This window comes from Somniosus microcephalus, chromosome 9 (assembly GCF_052327205.1).
Source record: "Somniosus microcephalus isolate GS21.2 chromosome 9, FLI_Smic_1.0, whole genome shotgun sequence".
NCBI lineage: Eukaryota > Metazoa > Chordata > Chondrichthyes > Squaliformes > Somniosidae > Somniosus > Somniosus microcephalus.
Window position 1 is genome coordinate 178,639,256 of NC_140995.1, and position 22,225 is coordinate 178,661,480.

At 43.3% G+C, this 22,225-nt stretch overlaps 1 protein-coding gene across 3 annotated transcripts in view; it reads left to right on the top strand.

Moving 5' to 3' along the window:
• LOC147112875 (gamma-aminobutyric acid receptor subunit rho-1-like) overlaps nucleotides 1-22,225 on the top strand; it is a 43,706-nt gene that overhangs the window by 15,281 nt on the left and 6,200 nt on the right. For all 3 annotated transcript variants that reach the window (XM_085997638.1, XM_085997639.1, XM_085997640.1), the window contains 5 exons: nucleotides 7,119-7,186; nucleotides 11,832-12,055; nucleotides 18,612-18,694; nucleotides 19,621-19,761; nucleotides 22,013-22,165. In XM_085997638.1, coding sequence (XP_085853764.1) covers nucleotides 7,119-7,186; nucleotides 11,832-12,055; nucleotides 18,612-18,694; nucleotides 19,621-19,761; nucleotides 22,013-22,165 — 669 coding nt within the window. The remainder of the gene's footprint in view (nucleotides 1-7,118; nucleotides 7,187-11,831; nucleotides 12,056-18,611; nucleotides 18,695-19,620; nucleotides 19,762-22,012; nucleotides 22,166-22,225) is intronic.

A 22,225-nucleotide genomic window follows, 5' to 3' on the forward strand; every position in this document is an offset into this window, starting at 1 on the left:
GCATGGTGCAATGAGCTAGGATGGTGGAGCTCCAATTGCAGTGTCACATGGGTGGGCACAGGTTCACCCGCTCTCTAAGCAGAGCTCTCATGATATGCATCACAGCAGGGAAAAGAGGTCAAATCAGAGGGAGTGCCTTCTCTTGTGCATCTCTTAGCAACCAGCTCAGAATAGCATTGGCAGAGGCTTTTAAGGCGCCACCCTTCATTCTTAGCTACCGTGGGTCTATGATCCGAGAAGACCCAGGGATGAGGGTCAGAGCTGGGCAAAAAAAAGTGAAAATCATACCCTCAAATGCATTTCATAAAAAAAAATATATTTCCTCTTTCTTATTTGCATTGAATAACATTAGTGTAAAGGAAAATTTTCTTATTTGTTCTTGTAAAAATTCTACTCATCCCTATGAGGAATTTGAGAATTTACTTTTAAATGTTCACGGTTTTGTCAATAGATGAAGAAGCTGTAAGTACATTTTTCTCTGTATGCAAAGCTAGAGTTCCACAGGGGCTCTCCTGATTATCCATTGTAGCTTCTGTTAAAGGTCTGTGGAAACATTAAAGAAACACGGTTTCTCCAGGATTTCCGCAGATCTTCCGCCAAAATTTTGGTAGACAAATCTACCGCAGAGAATAGTGAGAATTCCCGCAGATATTCAACCCCAAATTTGTTTACTAAACTGATATTATAAACCTCCCCAGTTTAGTTAAAAAATCTCTTTGACTTTACACACAGAACAAATTATGTCCTGATTTTGAATCCCCAAGGCCACTATTTGAGTTTATGGTACAGGTCTAAACTCTGAGAACCTGCAGAGTTCCCAAATATCTGTACGTTTTTCAATCATTTTTGGATTTGATTAGTTTTTAAATGAGAGCATTTTATTTTCCCTTCCTCATTGCCTAAGGGCTAGGAGCGCAGCACTCACATGTCATCTCCTGGTCTGAGAGTAGTACATATCCTGTGAAGTAACAAGCTCAGAGCAGAAACTAAAATAAAAGGGGAGGGGGTAAAAGGCAGGATTTGTATTTGTTAAGTTAAAGAAAGAAAGTCATGCATTTATATCGCGCTTTTTACGTCCTCAGGACATCCCAAAGCACTTTACAACCGATGAAGTACTTTTGAAGTGTAGTCACTGCTGTACTGTTGGGAAATGTGGCAGCCAATTTGGACATAGCGTGGTCTCACAAATAGCAATGAGATAAATTACTAAATAATCTTTTTTAGCGGCATTGGTTGAAGGATAAATGTTGAATAGGACACTGGGAGATCTCCCCTGCTCTTCTTCAAATAGTGCCGTAGGATCTTTTATGCCCACCTAAGAGGGGAAACAGGCCTTGATTTAAAATATCCTGACAGTGTAGCACCTCCTCAGTAGTGCGCTGAAGTGCCAGTCTAGATTATGTGCTCTGGTCTCTTGGGCTTGAACCCACAACCTTCTGACTCAGAAGCTAGAGTATGACCACAGAGCCAAAGCTGGCACCTCAATTATTCATGAAAATCTCAACATTATTTTACAGTAAACATTATGGGCCAGAACTTCGGGTCCCCACGGGTGAGTACGCGCTGGGTACTCACGGGTAGGCCCAACGAAAGTGCCGGTTTCGTGCATGCACTGCGCATGCGCGGGAAACCGGAACTTCCGTTCCCTTAAAGGAAGGGGTTCACAGATCGAACGCGTGCGCCGGAGAGGCAGCGCGTTCGCCTGGAACTTCCGTTTTTTTTCCAGATTTCTCCGGGAGGGTAAGTCTCCAGGAGCTATGCTTCTAAAAAGCAGTCGCAAGGTCTGCTTTTAACAAGGTAAGTGGTGAATTAAGTAAAATTAAAACATTTTTTCCATAGGTTTATTATTTTTAAATATTTTAAAGAAAGGGAAGTTTATTTTTAGCCCCGTTAGAAACTGTAATTAATTTTTTCAAAAATTTAAATTATTGGTTAAAATAGTTATTTTATGTAATTTATAGTTATTTTAAAAACGTGATTTAAAAAAATATATATTTGAAGTTTTAGTTATGTTTTGGGGCTGAATTGTATTCATAGATTTGACAGGTCTTCCTGTCAAATCTATGAATAGAGATTCCCTGCTACGATTGGCTCTCCATGGCCCACGTGATCCCAGGGGACGCTTCAAACTAACTGCGCCCCTGGGATACGCAAGCACTGCGCGCCAGCAGTTGGAGCAGGCCCAGGATTGGAATCCCACGCGGGCCCACAGCACAATGGCCGGCGCGCTAGGTAAGTGCAGGTCGGAGGCTTGCACCCGCAGGAAGCCTCCGACCCGAATTTCTGGGCCTATGTTCCTACTTCCCCATTTTATGAATCACTACTATCATTAAGATTAGGCCTCATTGCTACACAGTCCAATTAATTATTATAGCATTGATCCGACAAACTTCTTCGGGATTTAATCTCACACCTGTCAGGGAGAAAAACCCCTTTATGCTTGGCTTTCATTTTTATAAAATAATCAGTTAACCCTTCCAAAGAGAAGGATTAAAGGAAATGCAGTTTAGGCCCACTGGATTAGATTCTGCAGTAATTTATTTAACTTCCCTGAACGACAGATGGTCTTCCAGATAATTCATATTTTAAATTTAAAAAGTGCATTTGCTTAAAATGAAACAACATTTCAGAAACGTAACTATTCCAATGTTGTCTGGCACATTGAAACAAACAGAATTTATTTTAATTTTAAGAAGAGCACTAATCTGTTGTGAATGGCCATGATCTCTGTGACGGAGTCTTTAACTCCTTTTTAAACCAATGATTTTCTTCGTCGTCACACAATACAGTTAAGGATGGCCCATTTTATGTGCCCACTCAATTTTCCGCTGTCATTTCTGAGCAGGCACATTTAAAGGAGGTGGTAATAATATGGTGCTGTCGTATGCCCAGTTTTCCATCATTGCCAACTCATTTACGTTCAGCGGCAATCATGCCCGTATAAAACTGGCGCCCAGATTTACAGAAAAGGTAGGAGTAGATTTATAGGTCAAGCAGGTACTTTCCAATGATTCACAGAAAGCCTTTTTCTATGCAGATTTTGTTTTGTTTTCCTCTTTTTTGCTTCTGACAACACCTTTCCCATCTACCTTTGTGCCTTTTGCAATGGAGCTGCCATTCCCACCACCCCCCATTCCCCTGCATTTTAAAGAGGTTTGCCATAGGCAATTCCCCAGTGTTTTGTATTTTGGAGGGATGCCATGCTAATTAGTCCAGCAGCCATCTGCCGGGACTCCCATGCCAAAGCATACAGCTGTTGTCCCAGCTATCCTGGGTAAAAGAAAGACTTGCATTTCTATAGTGCTTTTCATGACCACCGGACGTCCCAAAACGCTTTACAGCCAAGGAAATACTTTTTGAAATGTAGTCACTGTTGTAATGTAGGAAACTAGAGGCTAGGTATTCACCTTCTGACTCCCCAAAGCCTTTCCACCATCTACAAGGCACAAGTAGGAGTGTGATGGAATACTCTCCACTTGCCTGGTGACTGCAGCTCCAACAACACTCAAGAAGCTCGACACCATCCAGAACAAAGCAGCCCGCTTGATTGGCACCCCATCCCCCACCTTAAACATTCACTCGCTCCACCACCGGCATACCGTGGCTGCAGTGTGTACCATCTACAAGATGCTCTGCAGCAACTCGCCAAGGCTTCTTTGACCTCCCAAACCCACAACCTCTACCGCCTAGAAGGACAAGGGCAGCAGGCACATGGGAACACCATCACTTCCAAGTTCTCCTCCAAGTCACACACCATCCTGACTTGGAAGTATATCGCCTTTCCTTCATCGTCGCTGGGTCAAAATCCTGGACTCCCTCCCTAACAGTACTGTGGGAGTATCTTCACCACACGGACTGCAGCAGTTCATGAAGGCGGCTCACCACCACCTTCTCAACGGCAATTAGGGATGGGCATTAAATGCTGGCCTTGCCAGTGACACCCACATCCCATGAACGAATAAAAAAAAGGCAGCCAATTTGTGCACAGCAAGCTCCCAGAAATAGCAATGTGATAATGACCAGATAATCTGTTTTAGTCATGTTAATTGTGGCCAGGGCACCAAGGAAAGCTCCCCTGCTCTTCTTTGAAATAGTGCCAAGGGATCTTTAATGTCCACTTGAGAGAGCAGATGGGGCCTCGGTTTAACGTCTCATCTGAAAGACGGCACCTTTGACGGTGCAGCACTCCCTCAGTACTGCACTGGAGTGTCAGCCTAGATTTTTGTGCGCAAGTCTCTGGAGTGTGACTTGAACCCACAACCTTCTGACTCAGAGGCAAGGGTGCTACCAACTGAGCCAAAGCTGACACCCTCCTTTTCCTCATCTATATACTGTCTCCAGGTGACATCATTTGTGAAACTTGGGTCAGCTTCCACATGTCTGCTGACGACACCCAGCTCTACCTCTCCACCACCTTTCTTAACCCCTCCACTGCCTCTGTATTGTCAGACTGCTTGTCCAACATCCAATCTTGGATAAACTGTCATTTCCAGTTAAACATTGGGAAGACTGAAGCAATCATTTTTGGCTCCAACCACAAACTTCGTATTCTTGCCATCCATTCTATACCCTTCTCCGGCCACTTTCTCAGGATAAACCAGTGTTTGCAACCTCAGTGTCCGATTTGACTTCATACCCTCACCATCACAAAGGTCACCGAGTTCCACTTCTGTAACATCGCCTGCCTATGCCTCTACCTCAGCGCATCTGTTGCTGAAACCCTCCTCCATACCTTTGTCACATCTAGACGCAACTGGCTGTCCTCCCATCCTCCACTCTCCCTAAACTTCAGCTCCTCCAAAACTCTGCTGGCCGTATCCTATCCCACATCGAGTCCTGCTCATCCATCACCCCTGTACTTGCTGGCCTACATTGGCTCCAGTCCACCCACGCCTCCAATTTAAAATTCTCATTCTCATGTTTAAATCGCTTCATGGCCTTGCCCCTCCCTGTCTCTGTAACCTCCTCCAGTCCTAGGCTGCACCGCACTCACCCCCCCTCCACACCGACCAATCCATTGCACTGACTCTGACCTTTTGTGCATCCTCCACTCCTTTCGCCCTACCATTGGAAACTGTGTCTTCAGCTGCCTAGGCCCTAAGCTTTTGGAATTCCCTGCATAAGCCCGTCCAGCTCTCCATCTCCCTCTCCTTTATGACCCGGAGGGAATTACAGAAGTAAGCGGGTGAGAAGGAGGTTGGTGAGGTCAACTGGGCAGGCAGGTCAAGAAGTTTGTAAGGGAGGAGGATGGCAGAATTAGGGTTTCTGCTCATATGGAGGCAGCGACGAGTGCCTTGATGGCCCTTCGGAGAATGCCGAGAGAGGCAAAGAGGATAGCAGTGGGCTTATTCAAGGGGGATTCAAGCCTGGGACAGTGGCAGGAGAGTAGGATGGCAGATGAGTAGTGATGGGTTGGGGTAGGGATTATGGGAGGCCAAGTACCCAAGAGTGGAGAAATTAAAGATGGCATGACTGGGTGACAGGATGGGGAGGAGGCAGGAGAGAAGGGCCCACAAGAGGCCAAGAGAGAAAAAAATGGGTTAGAAGTAATTAGCCTAGGTCTGGAGCAGCAGCCAAAATGCACAGGCAAATGTACACAGACGGAATTTGGGTAATGTGGGCATGACGGAGATTAGAAGAGACACATCTTGGTCATAAACAGAGGACTTTCCCTCTTACTCCAGGTGCCTTGTATCGGATGGATCAAAAATGGTTACACTTGGTATCTTAATGTTACAATAAATATTGTAATATCTGATTAACCAACTGTCTACCCACAGGTGCAAAACTTCACTGGATCAACAAACTCACCAAACATTAGGGCTGGGAATTTCCTCAGAGCTTCTCCCGCTCCGCCACCGTAACTTCCACAGAAATGCGGCTGCTCGTTCATACTACACTCATCAAACTCATTGTCCCATTCGATCCTGAGCTCAACTTCAAATCCCACATCCAGTGCATCATTAAAACCGGCTGCAGTATCGCCAGCCTCTGTCCCTAATGTCACTGGAACCAATATCAATGCCTTCATCACCTCCAGATTCAACTTCAATACTCTCCTCACCAGCGTCCAGATTCCCAACCCCCAACCTCTACTACTTAGATGGACAAGGGCAGCAAGCACATGGGAACGCCATCACCTCCAAGCTCCACTCCTAGTCACACACCACCCTGACTTGCAAATATATCGCCGTTCCTTCATTGTCACTGGGTCAAAATCCTGGAACTCCCCCCCCCCCAACAGTACTATGGAAGTACCTTCACCGTACAGACTGCAGCAGTTCAAGAAGGCAGCTCACCACCACCTTCTCGAGGGCAATTAGGGATGGGCAATAAATGCTGGCCTTGCCAATGACGCCCACATCCCAGGAACGAATAAAAAAAATCTTCCACCATAACAAATTCCAACTGATCCAGAACTCTGCCACCTGCAACCTAGCCCCTACCAGATCCTTCTCACCTATTACCCTTGTTCTCACTGACTTCCCCCAAAGCATTGATTTCAAAATCCTCATCCTCATTTATAAATTCTTCCAGCCCTACATTCCAGCACACACCCTCCGTTCTTCTGAGTCTGGACTACTTTGTATCTGCCATCCTTCTGTTACACCATCAGCGGCAGAGCCATCAACCCATCACAGCCCTGCTCTCTGGAATTCTTCCCCAAAACCTCTCTGCCCTAGCTCATCTCTCTCCAACTTCCACCTGCCTCTTTGATTTTTGGTAACCTCCCATCAAACTTTTCCCAAGCACTGACTGATGTCCAAAGTTTTCCTTTTGTTAAATGATATATAGATAAATGTATGTTGTTGCTTTTAAATATTCTTTTTTGCTTATGTTCTTGTATTGGTTGTAATTTTTAACATCTTGGGAATCCTTGAACGATGGAGGAAGGTTTTGCTGGCAATGTTACATTTGAAATAAATAAAAGCCTTGTTTCCTCCAAAGCAAATGACTCTATTAGTTCACAATCCACAGTGTCAATTGTAAGTCTGATTGTAGGATGTGCTGCAAAAATCCTCTTTTGATCTGGGAAAGAAATTCAGTTTAGAAAACCTGTCAAATTATAACATTCACCAAGAGATGTAACAATAATCTGTCTTTTTTTCCTCCCGCAGGTCCGTCAATACCCGTTGGTGTTGATGTGCAGGTAGAAAGTCTGGACAGCATATCTGAAGTGGATATGGTAATTCATTAAATTTGCATAATATATCAGCACTCATTGACTATTGAAATAAAGAATAGATTGGCCTTCCAAAGCTAGGCTTTATTAACTTTAAAAATCAGCAGCATATCTTTCTACATCCAGTCCCAACTAAAGCTAGAAAAGGACTGAATTTAAGGTAGCCACAACACATCATGTGATCATCAACTACCAATGAGATTACAACACATATCCCAAGGCAGTTAACAAACAACGAATCACAATACTTTTACTAATCAAGGAATAATCACCACATTCACCCCTCCTTTTAAAATATACTCCAACCTAATAACTTTTACAATTTACAATTAATTATTTACAACTGAACTATGCACGAGAATAAAACTATTTACATAACAATACTAAATGAACAACAACAAATAATAACATTACGCATAAGTATTAAGTATCTCTCAACTAAAACAATATACTATAATATTTCAACAATTTTTAAAACGTTACTATCAATTTAAAAGTCCATTTTCAATCGGTCGACCGGATATCTTGTTCGTGTCGACCTTCTTAACCTTGGTGAAATTCCTTGCCCTCCCACGCCAGAAGGCACAGAAGTATCTTCAACAGGAAGGCTATCCATATCCCGATTCTCAACGGTTTCCGGATTAGAAATCCCATCAGAAGATGAACTGGGACGGTCATAAACATCTATCAAAGGCTGACTAATAGAAGTATGATTATCTGCAATCGGATTGGAAATATTCGTAGTATCTGTAACAGCATCCACATTATCCGAATCATGACCATTATTAATATCCTCAGAAGAGGGCTGGCCCCCACAAGGAGCCAAGTCTTTAATTGAAACAGTACTTTCTTTCCCATCTTGGAATCGAATATGAGCATATTGGGAATTTGCCTCCAACAGCTCCACCTCCGGGTCATATTTTGACAATCTAACATGGCGTCGAAGCAACACAGGTCCCTGCATAGTAAGCCATGAAGGTACCGAATATCCCGTAGTAGATCTCCGCGGATAGTTAAAGAGCCTTTCATGGGGGGTCACATTAGTAGCCGTTGAAAGCAATGATCTAATGGAATGCAGGGCATCAGGCAGCACCATTTCCCACTGTGTATTCTTAAGGTTCCGGGATGTCAACGCCAACATAACTGCCTTCCAGATCACCCCATTGTATCGTTCACACTGTCCATTACCCTGGGGATTATATGGGGTAGTTCTACTAGTAGAAATTCCCCGACTCTGAAGGTATTCCTTCAACTGGGAAGACATAAAAGAACTTCCCTGATCCGAATGGATATACGCAGGCATCCCAAAGATGACAAAAAGTTGAGTCAAACATTTAATAACTGTAGCAGCTGATACATCTGCACAAGGAAAAGCAAAAGGGAACTTTGAAAACTCGTCCACAACAGTAAATATATATCGGTTTTGAGTAGTTGAAGGAAGAGGTCCCTTAAAATCGACACTCAAACGTTCAAAAGGAGAAGTAGCCTTTATAAGATGAGCTCGTTGAGGCTTAAAGAAATTCGGTTTACACCGAGCACAGATAGAACATGATGAAGTCATCCGCTTGACGTCTTCAACTGAAAAAGGCAAGTTCTTACTGCGTACAAAGTGTATCATCCTCGTAACCCCAGGATGACATAAGGCATTGTGAAGATTAATAAGCGTATCTCCGTGAATCACAGAACAATAAGCCCTCGACAGTGCATCAGCAGCAACATTATCCTTCCCCGGACGATAAACTATGTCAAAATGGTAACATGCCAACTCAATCCTCCATCTCATTATTTTATCATTTTTAATCTTTCCAAAATGTTTAACATCAAACATAAAGGACACAGATTTTTGATCAGTTACCAACGTGAAATGTCGCCCCGATAAACAATGTCTCCATTTACACAATGCTTCTACTATTGCGTATGCCTCTTTTTCTATTGAGGAATGTCTTTTTTCACTATTATTCAAAGTACGTGAGAAAAAGGCCACAGGTCTTCCATTTTGGTTCAAAGTAGCCCCAATTGCAAAATCCGAAGCATCCGTCTCAATCACAAAGGGAACCTGCTCATCAATGGAATGCACAACAGCTCCTAAAATATCCTTTTTAAAATTCTCAAAACATGTCCCGGCCTCCCATGATAGAGGATATGTCGTAACCCGAATAAGAGGCCGGATCTTCCGTGAAAAATTTGCAATCCAATTAGAATAATAAGAAAACAGTCCAACAACTCGTTGCAAAGCCTTAGAATTAGTAGGACAAGGTAAATCGATCAATGGTCGCAGACGTTCTGGATCTGGTTTAATCTTATTTCCCGAAATAATATACCCCAATAGATTTACCTCAGTAGTCAAAAAGATACATTTCTCTTTGTTAAAAGTTAAACCAACTTTTTCCGCAGCTTGAAGGAATCTTTTAAAATTAGAATCATGCTCCACCCTTGATTTGCCACACACTGTGATGTCATCTAAGTATGAAAAGGTGTCAGAGAGGGAGTTATCACTTATAAAAGCATCCATTGCCCGTTGAAAACAAGCAACACCATTAGTAACACCAAATGGTATTCGGCAAAACTGATACAGCTTTCCACCAGCCTCAAAGGTCGTATATGGTTGATCCTTCTTAACAATAGGAATCTGATGATAAGCACTCTTTAAATCAATAGTGCTAAAAACTTTATACTGAGATACTTTATTGATAAGCTCATCAATCTTAGGCAAAGGGTACGCGTCTAATTGAGTATACCTATTAATAGTTTGGGAATAGTCTATCACCATTCGTTTCTTGTGTCTCTCATTAGTCGTGACAACTACCTGTGCTCGCCAAGGTGAACAACTAGGTTCAATGATTCCTTCCAATAAGAGACGTTGAACTTCAGAATTAATAAATTCTCTATCCTGACTACTATATCTTCTTGACTTGGTAGCAATTGGCTTACAATCCGACATCAAATTGGAAAAAAGTGATAATGGAGGAATAGATAAAGAGGTTAATCCACAAATAGATAAAGGTGGCTTAGTCCCTCCAAATGAAAGACTAAGAGACTCGTGTAACTGAAGCACATCATGTCCAATCAAAATATCCGCACAGAGATTAGGCAAAACAGATAGGCGTATATCAGTATACGTATTACCTAGAAGAACCATTTTCACAAAGCAACAACCAGCTATTTGTGAAATAAGGGTCGTCTGAGCCATACACACCTGATACGTAATAGGCGAAATTTTCAAATACTTCTCCTTCGCAAACTGAAGACTTATAAAACTCTCAGTACTGCCCGTATCTATAAGGGCCTTCACTTCCAACCCATTAACTTGAGCCGTAACTATAGCTTTGTTTAGGCCATGAGCAAATGCAGCAGAAATTGATGCAATAAACGCCCTATCTAAAGGCTGAATAGTCACAGAAGAGGTAGTGGAGGAAGACCCTCCCACACCAGGAGAAGGGAAAGTTATTGAACCTGATGATTTGCACACATGTGCATAATGACCTCTCTTGCCGCATTTACTACACACAGCCTCCCGAGCAGGACACTTCAGACGAGGGTGCTGGATATTCCCACAAAAATAACACTTCTGAATCCTAGAGGCAACGGCCGCCAAAGTAGAAACTGTTTCAAAATCTAGTAAACCACTCCCATTAAGTCCACATAATTCCTTTTCATCCGAAACTGCCGAAACCATAGTCGCAGGCCGATTAAAAAGAGCATAAGAATCCGAACTTCTCTGAGCCACATCCAATGTAGAAGCTTGCTCAAAAGCACTTTTAAGATCCAGAGTCTTATTTTCTAACAACCGCTGACGAATTGATCTAGACAGTAATCCATTAATAAAAGCATTCCGTACCGATTCGTCCTTATATTCTTCAGCCGTCACAGCCTTATAATTACAGTCAACACTAAGGCACCGAAGTGCTTGTAAATAAGTATCCAAAGATTCTCCCACCTGCTGCCTACGGGCAGATAGAAGATGACGTGCAAATACCCCATTCTTTGGTTTAACAAAAATCTTTTCCAATGTAGAAATAGCCTCTTCATAAGTTTTACAGTGCAAAATATATTTATATACATCCGGGTCAATGTAGTTGATCAGCATATTCAGCTTATTTAGAGCCTCTTGATCCAACACGCCCAAAAAGTTTTTAAATGTACAATACCAATGTTTCCATTTATCATCCACTCCAGCAGAATTGGGGTCAGCCTTGAATCGTTCTGGTTGAAGATATCGCTCCATTCTAACATAAAGTTAATAAATTGAAATAAAGAATAGATTGGCCTTTCAAAGCTAGGCTTTATTAACTTTAAAATCAGCAGCATATCTTTCTACATCCAGTCCCAACTAAAGCTAGAAAAGGACTGAATTTAAGGTAGCCACAACACATCATGTGATCATCAACTACCAATGAGATTACAACACATATCCCAAGGCAGTTAACAAACAACGAATCACAATACTTTTACTAATCAAGGAATAATCACCACAACTATATATTCACATTGTGTTGAAATGGTTTAATTCTAAAAAAAAAAGTAGGCCTATGGATCAATGGATCAATGTGCTGACCCAGTTCTCAATTTCCTGTCTCGAGGAACAGAAACTAGTGCTTGAGGTTGGCATAAGCTAAGTCTGATTTTTTTTTGTGACATTTTCTCACAGGACTTTACAATGACATTGTACCTGAGGCATTACTGGAAAGATGAGCGCCTTTCATTCCCAAGCACTAACAACTTGAGCATGACCTTTGATGGGAGGCTGGTCAAAAAGATCTGGGTCCCTGATATGTTCTTTGTTCATTCAAAAAGGTCCTTCATACATGATACAACCGCAGACAATATTATGCTGCGAGTCTATCCTGATGGGAAGATATTGTACAGTTTGAGGTAAGCAGTCTATATAGTGAAGCTCAGTGGATGCAGTAGCAACCTGCATTAAGGGAAGAAATAGTTATTCATATTGTCTATGTTTATTTTTAACAACAAAGGACATTTTTCTTTTTTTTTACAAAAGTCGGATCCTGTTCCCATTATGACAGGATTCCAGACATTAAAATAACATCAGTTTGTCAAGTCTTTAAAAGAAAAAGAAAGACTTGCATTCATATAGCGCCTTTCATGACCACTGGACATCCCAAAGCGCTTTGCAGCCAATGAAGTACTTTTTGAAGTGCAGCCACTGTTGTAATGTAGGAAATGTGTCAGCCAATTTGCGCACAGCAAGCTCCCACAAACAGCAATGTGATAACGACCAGGTAATCTGTTTTTTAGTGACGTTGATTGGGGGATAAATATTGGCCAGGACACCAGGGATAACTCCCCTGCTCTTCTTTGAAATAGTGCCATAGGATCTTTTACGTCCAGCTGAGAGAGCAACCGGGGCCTCAGTTTAACGTCTCATCCAAAAGACAGCACCTCCGACAGTGCAGCATTCCCTCAGTGCAGCACTCCCTCAGACACTGCACTGGGAGGGTCAGTCTAGATTTTTGTGCTCAAGTCCCTGGAGTGGGCCTTGAACCCACAACCTTCTGACTCAGAGGCGAGAATGCTATCAATTGAGAATAATAAAGAAAGAATAGGTGAGTTACCAACTTATGTTCTCCCTGCACGTGTTCCTCATGCTCACCAATGAAAATGTCTCCACTGAAATCAGGCCACACAACATCCTTGGGGGGTCACCATTGACCAGAAACTTAACTGGACCAGCCACATAAATACTGTGGCAACAACAGCAGGTCAGAGGCTAGGTATTCTGTGGCGAGTGTCTCACCTCCTGACTCCCCAAAACCTTTCCACCATCTACAAAGCACAGGTAAGGAGTGTGATGGAATACTCTCCACTTGCCTGGATGAGTGCAGCTCCAACAACACTCAAGAAGCTCGACACCATCCAGGACAAAGCAGCCCGCTTGATTGGCACCCCATCCACCATCTTAAACATTCACTCGCTCCACCACCGGCGTACCATGGCTGCAGTGTGTACCATCTACAAGATGCACTGCAGCAACTCACCAAGGCTTCTTCGACAGCACCTCCCAAACCCGCGACCTATACCACCTAGAAGGACAAGGGCAGCAGGCAGCTGGCGGATCATATAACTAGGGCTGTAGAGAGGGCTTTAAACTAGCTAGTGGGGGGGAGGTTCCTAGAGAGAAAATAATAAAAATGACAACAGAGAAGGTCATAGACTTAGGTAGCAGTGGGGAAATTGAAAACCAGAGTGTGTCAGGAAGGGGCAGAAGGTATGGAGTAAAAGGTAAAGTAATAAAAAGGGCAAAAGCAGGAACTAAGTGTCACAAAACATCTTTGAAAGTTCTCTATCTGAATGCACGTAGCATTCGTAACAAAATAGACGAGTTAATGGCACAAATAACTACATATGGGTATGATCTTGTGGCCATTACAGAAACATGGCTGCAGGGTGACAATGCCTGGGAATTAAACATACCAGGTTATTTAACGATCAGGAAGGACAGGCAGGAAGGAAGGGGAGGTGGGGTGGCTATGTTAATAAAGGAAGGAATCACTGTAATACAGAGAAATGATATTGGGTCAAAAGATCAGGATAATGAAACAGTTTGGGTGGAGGTAAGGAATAATAAGGGGAAAAAAACACTAGTGGGCGTAGTCTATAGGCCTCCGAACAGTGGCAACTCTGTTGGACGGAGTATCAATCAGGAAATAGTTGAGGCTTGTAATAAGAGAACATCGATAATTATGGGGGATTTTAACTATCATATTAATTGGACAAATCAAATTGGGCAGGGCTGCCTTGAGGATGAGTTCATCGAGTGTATTAGGGATGGGTTTCTTGAGCAGTATGTAACTGAACCGACCAGGGGGCAAGCAACCTTAGATCTGGTCCTGTGTAATGAGACAGGATTAATTAAAAATGTCCTAGTAAAGGATCCCCTTGGAATGAGCGACCATAACATGGTTGAATTCCATATTCAATTAGAGGGTGAGAAGGTTGGATCTCAAACAAGCGTGCTAAGCTTGAATAAAGGAGACTATGAAGGTATGAGAGCGGAATTGAGTAGAGTGGATTGGGAAAATAGATTAAAAGGTAAGACGATACATGATCAGTGGTGTACATTTAAGGAGTTATTTTACAACTTCCAAAAAATATATATTCCACTGAGAAGAAAAGGGTGTAAAAGAAAAGACAGCCACCCGTGGCTAAGGAAAGAAATTAAGGATAGTATTCTACTAAAAACAAGGGCATATAAGGTAGCCAAATCTAGTGGGAGGATAGAGGATTGGGAAAACTTTAAAAGACAGCAAAAAATAACAAAAAGATTGATTAAGAAAGGGAAGATAGATTATGAAAGTAAATTAGCAAAAAATATAAAAACAGGTAGTAAGAGTTTTTATAGTTATATAAAAAGAAAAAGGGTGGCTAAAGTAAATGTTGGTCCCTTAGAGGATGAGACCAGGAAATTAATGGTGGGAAATATGGAGATGGCAAAAACACTGAATGAGTATTTTGTATCAGTCTTTACAGTAGAAGACACTAAGAATATCCCAACACTGGACAAACAGGGGGCTAAAGGGGGGGAGGAGCTAAACACGATCAAAATCACTAAGGAAGTGGTACTCGGTAAAATAATGGGACTCAAGGCGGATAAATCACCTGGACCTGATGGCTTACATCCTAGGGTCTTGAGGGAAGTGGCGGTAGGGATTGTGGATGTATTGGTAATAATTTTCCAAAACTCCTTGGACTCGGCAAAGGTCCCGGCAGACTGGAAAACTGCTAATGTAACACCCTTATTTAAAAAGGGCAGTAGACAGAAGGCTGGAAACTATAGACCGGTTAGCCTAACATCTGTGGTAGGTAAAATTTTGGAGTCCATTATTAAGGAGACACTAACAGGACATTTGGGTAATCATAATTTAATAGGACAAAGTCAGCATGGTTTTATGAAGGGGAAGTCATGTTTGACAAATTTGCTGGAGTTCTTTGAGGAAGTAACATATAGGGTGGATAAAGGGGAACCAGTGGACGTAGTGTATTTAGACTTCCAAAAGGCATTTGACAAGGTGCCACACAGAAGATTATTGCTTAAGATAAAAAATCACGGGATTGGGGGTAATATTCTGGCATGGATAGAGGATTGGCTATCTAACAGAAGGCAGAGAGTTGGGATAAATGGTTCATTCTCAGACTGGCAATCAGTAACAAGTGGTGTTCTGCAGGGGTCAGTGCTGGGTCCCCAACTCTTTACAATCTATATTAATGATTTGGAGGAGGGGACCGAGTGTAACATATCAAAGTTTGCAGATGATACTAAGATGGGAGGGAAAGTAGTGAGTGAGGAGGACATAAAAAACCTGCAAGGGGACATAGACAGGCTAAGTAAGTGGGCAGAGATTTGGCAGATGGAATACAATACTGGAAAGTGTGAGGTTATGCACTTTGGCAGGAAAAATCGTAGAGCAAATTAGTATCTTAATGGGAAGAAACTGGAAAGTACTGAAGTACAAAGGGATCTGGGGGTCCTGGTGCATGAAACTCAAAAGGTTAGTATGCAGGTGCAGCAAGTGATTAAGAAGGCCAGTGGAATGTTGGCTTTCATTGCTAGGGGGATAGAATATAAAAATAGGGAGGTATTGCTTCAGTTGTACAAGGTATTGGTGAGACCACACCTGGAATACTGCGTACAGTTTTGGTGTCCATACTTAAGAAAGGACATACTTGCTCTTGAGTCAGTACAAAGAAGGTTCACTCGGTTAATCCCGGGGATGAGGGGATGGACATATGAGGAGAGGTTGAGTAGATTGGGACTCTACTCATTGGAGTTCAGAAGAATGAGAGGCGATCTTATTGAAACATATAAGATTGTGAAGGGGTTGGATCGGGTGGATGCGGGGAGGATGTTCCCGATGATGGGTGAAACTAGAACTAGGGGGCATAGTCTTCGAATAAGGGGCTGTTCTTTCAAAACTGAGATGAGGAGGAACTACTTCACTCAGAGGGTGGTAGGTCCATGGAATATGCTGCCCCAAAAAGCTGTAGAAGCTACATCATTACATAAATTTAAAACAGAAATAGACAGTTTCCTAGAAGTAAAGGGAATTAAGGGTTATGGGGAGCGGGCAGGAATTTGGACATGAGTCTAGGTTCGGATCGGTCATGGCCCTGTGGGTAGCGGAGCGGGCCCAGGGGCCGTGTAGCCTGATCCTGCTCCTATTTCGTGTGTCTAATTCTGTTAGATTCAGGGGATGGTTCTGTGATAGTGGATTGGCGGTTAGGATCAGATCAGCCATGATCTTATTGAATGGCGGAGCAGGCTCGAGAGGCCGATTGGCCTACTCCTGCTCCTATTTCTTATGTTCTTAACACCATCACCTCTAAGTTCCCCTCCAAGTCACACACCATCCTGACTTAGTATATCGCCAATCTTTCATCGTCACTGGGTCAAAATCCTGGAACGCTCTCCCTAACAGCACTGTGGGAGTACCTTCACCATACGGACTGCTGCAGTTCAAGAAGGCGGCTCACCACCACCTTCTCAAGGGCAGTTAGGGATGGGCAATAAACGCTGGCCTTGCCAACGACGCCCACATCACATAAAACGAATGAAAAAAAACACACTCATTGGATAACACTCAATTCTTTAATTCTATATATGCTGCAGACAATAGCAAAAAAGCAGCTTTTAGTACGTGGACACAAGCTGCACACAATTCTTCGCCGGGAGCAAGCGGAAGCCAAGCACAAGCAGCGCAAGGAGCGCACGTCAGCACAAGCAGCGCAAGGAGCGCACGTCAACCCAAGCACCTCACCCATCCGCCCCTTCAACCATCGTCTGCCCCACCTATGACAGAGACTGTAGGTCCCGCATTGGACTAATCAGTCACCTGCGAGCTCATTTTTAATGTAGAAGCAAGTCATCCTCAGTTCCGAGGGACTGCCTAAGAAGAAGGAGACAATTCTTCTAACTTTGCATTCAATTTTGCAACAGGAAAATTGGGCTCTCCACATAGTCTCTCTCCATCACTGTAACTTCAGCCGAAGTTAATCGGAAAACCTGTTTATGCGTGGAAATAGTGGGGTAATTTTAACCTAACTCGCCAGGTGGGAAACTGACACGATTGGATGGAATGCGGGTTGTGCACCCTGCCCAATACAGGAAACTCTTTTTTATCCTGCACCAACGGGACCGGCGTGGTGCGGTTTATCAAAAAGTCCGGATTACAGAGAGGTATAGTAAAAGGTACGAGAGCCCCGTACACAGCCACAGATCCAGGCATCCCTGTTGCATAGCAACAGGTGCAGGAACCCCGGCCACAAGATCCAGGCGTCCCTGTTGCATAGCAACAGGTGCAGGAACCCCGATTACACAGCCACAGATCCAGGAACGGCCACTAATATGAAGTAAAACTTACCTGAACCTACTCCTGAATTTTGCCAGTTAACAGAGATTTCCGGTTAATTTAGGTGCCAGTAAATCGAGAGTTTCCTGTCCAAGCTGACTGATGCATCAGTTACCTGTTCGATAAATGTGTGGCCAGTGTATTGACTGATATTGCAGTTGCTCCTTATGTTGTCCTGGAAAAATATAGATGCAGAAAAATTAAGAGATTGCTATGGTGTCCTTGCAGCAGATGGCACAGTGCTGCAGCTGGCTCCCTGCTGACCCATGAGGGTTGATTTTATCTTCTGGCGGGAGCAGACGGTTATCCCACGCGGGAATGTGAGTCAGAGGTCCGACAAATTGTAACTGCTGTTGGAATCTCGCTGTCCAGCTGCTCAGTTGTTTCTGGCGGAAAGCAGCTCCGCAGAATGGTCGTCAGGGACGGGTTGTTTACAGGATCTCATGTCTGGGGAGCCCCATCTGCCACCAAAACCAGTGGCGTTAAATTGCAGATCGGCGAGAACGGAGCGCGAAATGGAGCCACTCCATTTTAACAGCCCCCCTGTTCTCGTCGATCGGGATGAGTTATAATCACCCCTGTTGTCTGCAAAGCCAATTCCTCTCAGTCATTGCCAGGTCAGTGTGCAGCAAAATGATCTCTGTGCTACAGCTTCTTTCACCCATTTCAACCATGAAATATTGCATTTGGGGTGCATTTGAAATTCACCCCCATCATTATTTTCCGCTTGCCTTTGTTGCCCCTTGATTTCCCATGCAAGTACTGTAAGAGCTCCTTTTTGGTATCCCTTCTTTCTTCAGCTATTCCTGTTCTGCTGAAGTGATGAGGAAGTTTATATTTGATCTAAATATGCGCATCACCTCTCTACAGTCAAATATTGGCTTTGAGGCTATTGAAAGCTACAAGGGACACTCATGTAATATAGTCTTGCAACTGTGCAGTAACAGTTAAAATTACCTGATACAATGATGTGGTCTGACTATTAAATATCTGCTTGCTCAGCGTTACTGTATTTGTGCTTTAGCTCAAAGCATTAGTGACAGTATTTCATATGTTGCCTGCAGGGTTACAGTGACATCAATGTGTTACATGGATTTCAGTCGCTTTCCTCTCGACACCCAGAGCTGCTCGCTGGAGATTGAGAGCTGTAAGTTAGGCATTGTGTCACATCAAAACATAATCATTTAATATAAACATGTTCATGGCTACCCTCTAACCACACCACCAGGAAATTCATAGCAAATTCATAATGTAACTTAACATTCTCTAATTATAAAATATAATAGTTCCAAAACGTTTTCAACACTATTTAATATTGAATTAACTAAAGAATTAGAATTAGGTGGTTGAAGGTTGTAAGGGGTTGAATTTCTGTGTGGGTTCTGCCAATCGTCTGCTGTAACTTTGGCGGAAAATCCACTCAAACATAAGAGAAATGGGGATGGGTGAGGCTCCTGCCAGACTCCGGGGGAGCCTCATTAATACATGCAAATTGGGGATCCATGACGTACATGGGACCCTGATGGCATTCGAACCGGGTCCTGAGCAGGTAACCCACAGTGGCCTCCCCACTAGCTGTCGTGAAGCCAGCAAGGCCACTGAAGGCAAGTGAAACAACTTTCCTTGGTGGGACTAGGAGGAGCAGGAATGCTCATCCTGGTCCCACAAGGAATGTCTGTCCCTCCGCTGCCCTGGGTGCCCCCTTCAGGACACCATCTCCCGGATTTACCTTAGCACCAGCAGCTTTCACTTGGTGCCAGCGGATGGGCTCCGTGCCGCCCAATCTTCATCGCCAGCCAGCTAAACTGTGAAGTGCTACACTGTATTGCAAGGCTGGATTCTCATGGATCTTTGTTAGCTGGTTATCATTGGTCTGTGTGATCAGCTTGCTTTGCACGGTATTTGCAAGTTTGTTTTCTGTCTCCGCAGAGATCTTGCTGTATGTTATCGAGCTCTGGTTATATGTCTCAGATGTGAAATTATATCAGAATCCGCAAAATTTACTTAATTGTCCTTCATCTTATTTGTCCAGGCTACTAAAACCATGTTGTATTTGATCCATGTTGTCTCCAGATGCTTACACTGATGATGACCTCATGCTGTACTGGAAGAGTGGCAATGACTCATTATCGACAGATGGAAAGATTTCTCTATCTCAGTTCATGATACAAGAATTTCACACAGTCACAAAGCTGGCCCTTTACAGTAGCACAGGTCGTACATTTATTTTAAGGTTTTTTTTTAGTGAGTTTTTTTCCCAATTCACATTTTAATTTGTATGTTTTGTTACTTAAATCAAATTAATTCTTATCTTGTTCGGGGAGTGGTAGGGGGAGGGTGAATGTTGAAGCAAAACCTTGCAGGAATGATAAGGCGACCGACTATGCTGGACTTAAAAACCTAGAAAAGTAAGCAATTTTCAAAACTTCATTGGAAGATCAGCATTTTTAAATGACTGTAGGCCCCACCACTACCAAGAACAGGTCCTTCCACCCTAGTGTGACTGCATCATGTAGTCACACTTGGGGGTGAATTTTAACTTCCAAAAAGGGGTGGGTTGGGGTTGGGTCAGATGCTACAATTTGAAAAATCTGAAACTCGCCCACTTTCAGATTTAACGGAGGCGGGACAAAGGGCGGGCAGCCAACCCGCTCCCAGGAAGCAGGTTGGCAAGTTAAATATTTTAATGAGGCTGGCAGCCTCTGATTTAACCTCATTTGCCGGCAGGGTTTCCCAGACCTCGGGAAACCCGTCAGCTTTGGGGAGAAGGAAGTGGGGTGGGGGCGGGGGCATGTGCAGGCACAAGAAACACCAGCCTCCACTATCCGCGAAATTTGCCTTTGCCCCGATTTCCAGTCTACGTAACCTTCATTGTGCTGGGAGTGCACTCCCGGCACAGGAATTTCTGGGCCACAAGCCATTGAGCCCATTGTGCCTGTGCTCGTTCTTCAACTGGAGCGATTTACTTTACTCCCATTTCCCAGCCCTTTCAACGTATCCTTTTATATTCTTCCTTTTCAAATACTTATTCAATTCCCTTTTCGAATATGTTATAGTCTCTGCATCTGTGTCCTCTTGTACTAAAACATTCCATGTTCTGATAACTCTGTGAAAAACCCCTTCTAACTGCCCCCTTCATTCTTCCATTGATAGTTCTGAGTTTATGCTCCTTTGCTGCTGATTCACCAAACAGTGGAAACAATCTTTCACTATTTACCCTCTCAAAATCTTTCATCTTTTTTTTATAACTTCTGATAGATCCCCCTTTATTCTCTATTCCAGTTTTTTTTTTAAAGCCCCAATTTTTCAAGCTTTTCTGCATAACTATAACCTCTCATTCCGGATATCATTCTAGTGAATCTTTACCACACACTTCTCGTGACTCTAATGTCCATGGTAGAGAACAGGCTTACAAGGGAAGGTAATTGGGGCCTATATGAAGGCAGAGGAAGCCTCTACTAGGCTCTCTCAGTCCATTGGGGTACCTTGGGGCCTATCGGCACCTTACACAGGTTGTCCCCAGGGAGCGGTGATAAGTGTGGGGGGGGAGGGTTACACAAGGAAAATCCACCAGGGACTCAGGCCTCACCCCCTCCACCACCATTCACATGCAGCAGATGGGGAAGAGGCGGCTAGCAGACGTTTACTAATTTCATCCCATATTATGGTCTCAAGAAATGTACCCACCACAGAGTTAAAATGAACTGTCTTGTAATATTTTGGCTCATTCCTCACCTTTCTTGAACGGTGGTGTAACAATTTTGCTATCTATTGGTACCATTGTAATTTCCAAAGCTTTTTTGGACAATTCTGGTTCGTGCCCCTGCCGTTCCTCCCCACAGTCCCGCAGTATTCTGGGATGCACACGCTCTCCAGTGACTCTAAACCCAAGGCATGAAATCTATATTTGTGCTTCAGTACAATTGGGCCAGGGATCATCCATGTTGCCCTGTTCTGTACCCTCTCCAATGCCACAATGTCCTTCTTGAGATGGAGGGCACCAAAATTGTAATGTTGAACAAACTTTATTGTTTAAAAAAAATTGCACTGTACAGGAAACTCTTTTTTATCCGGCACCAACGGGACTGGCGTGGTGCCGGTTGATCAAAAAGTCCAGATTACAGAGAGGTATACTTACTAAGGTACGAGAGCCCTGTACACGGCCACAGGTGCAGGAACCCTGGTTACACAGCACTTGTGCAGGAACCCCGTTACACAGCCACTAATATAAAGTAAAACTTACCTGAACCTACTCCTGAATTTGCCGGTTAAGAGAAGTTTCCTGTTATTTAGGTGCCGGTTAAAAGAGAGTTTCCTCATTTGCTTTGTCTATCATTGTCATCTAAACAGCCTATTTTGCTCAGTTTAAAACTAAAAATGATCTGTTTGTTAAATGTTCTCTTCACTGCACTGCTGTGTTAATAGGACATAATGATGACCATTTATATCCTATGTCAACCCACAGGTTGGTACAATCGCCTGTACATTAATTTTACACTGCATCGCCACATTTTCTTCTTTTTGCTACAAACCTACTTCCCAGCGACTCTGATGGTCATGCTGTCCTGGGTGTCATTCTGGATTGATCGCCGAGCTGTACCAGCCAGAGTTCCGTTAGGTGAGAAAAGCAAAAACCAAAGTAGCTGCACCAATAAGATGGGTAAATGTTTGTGTCCTG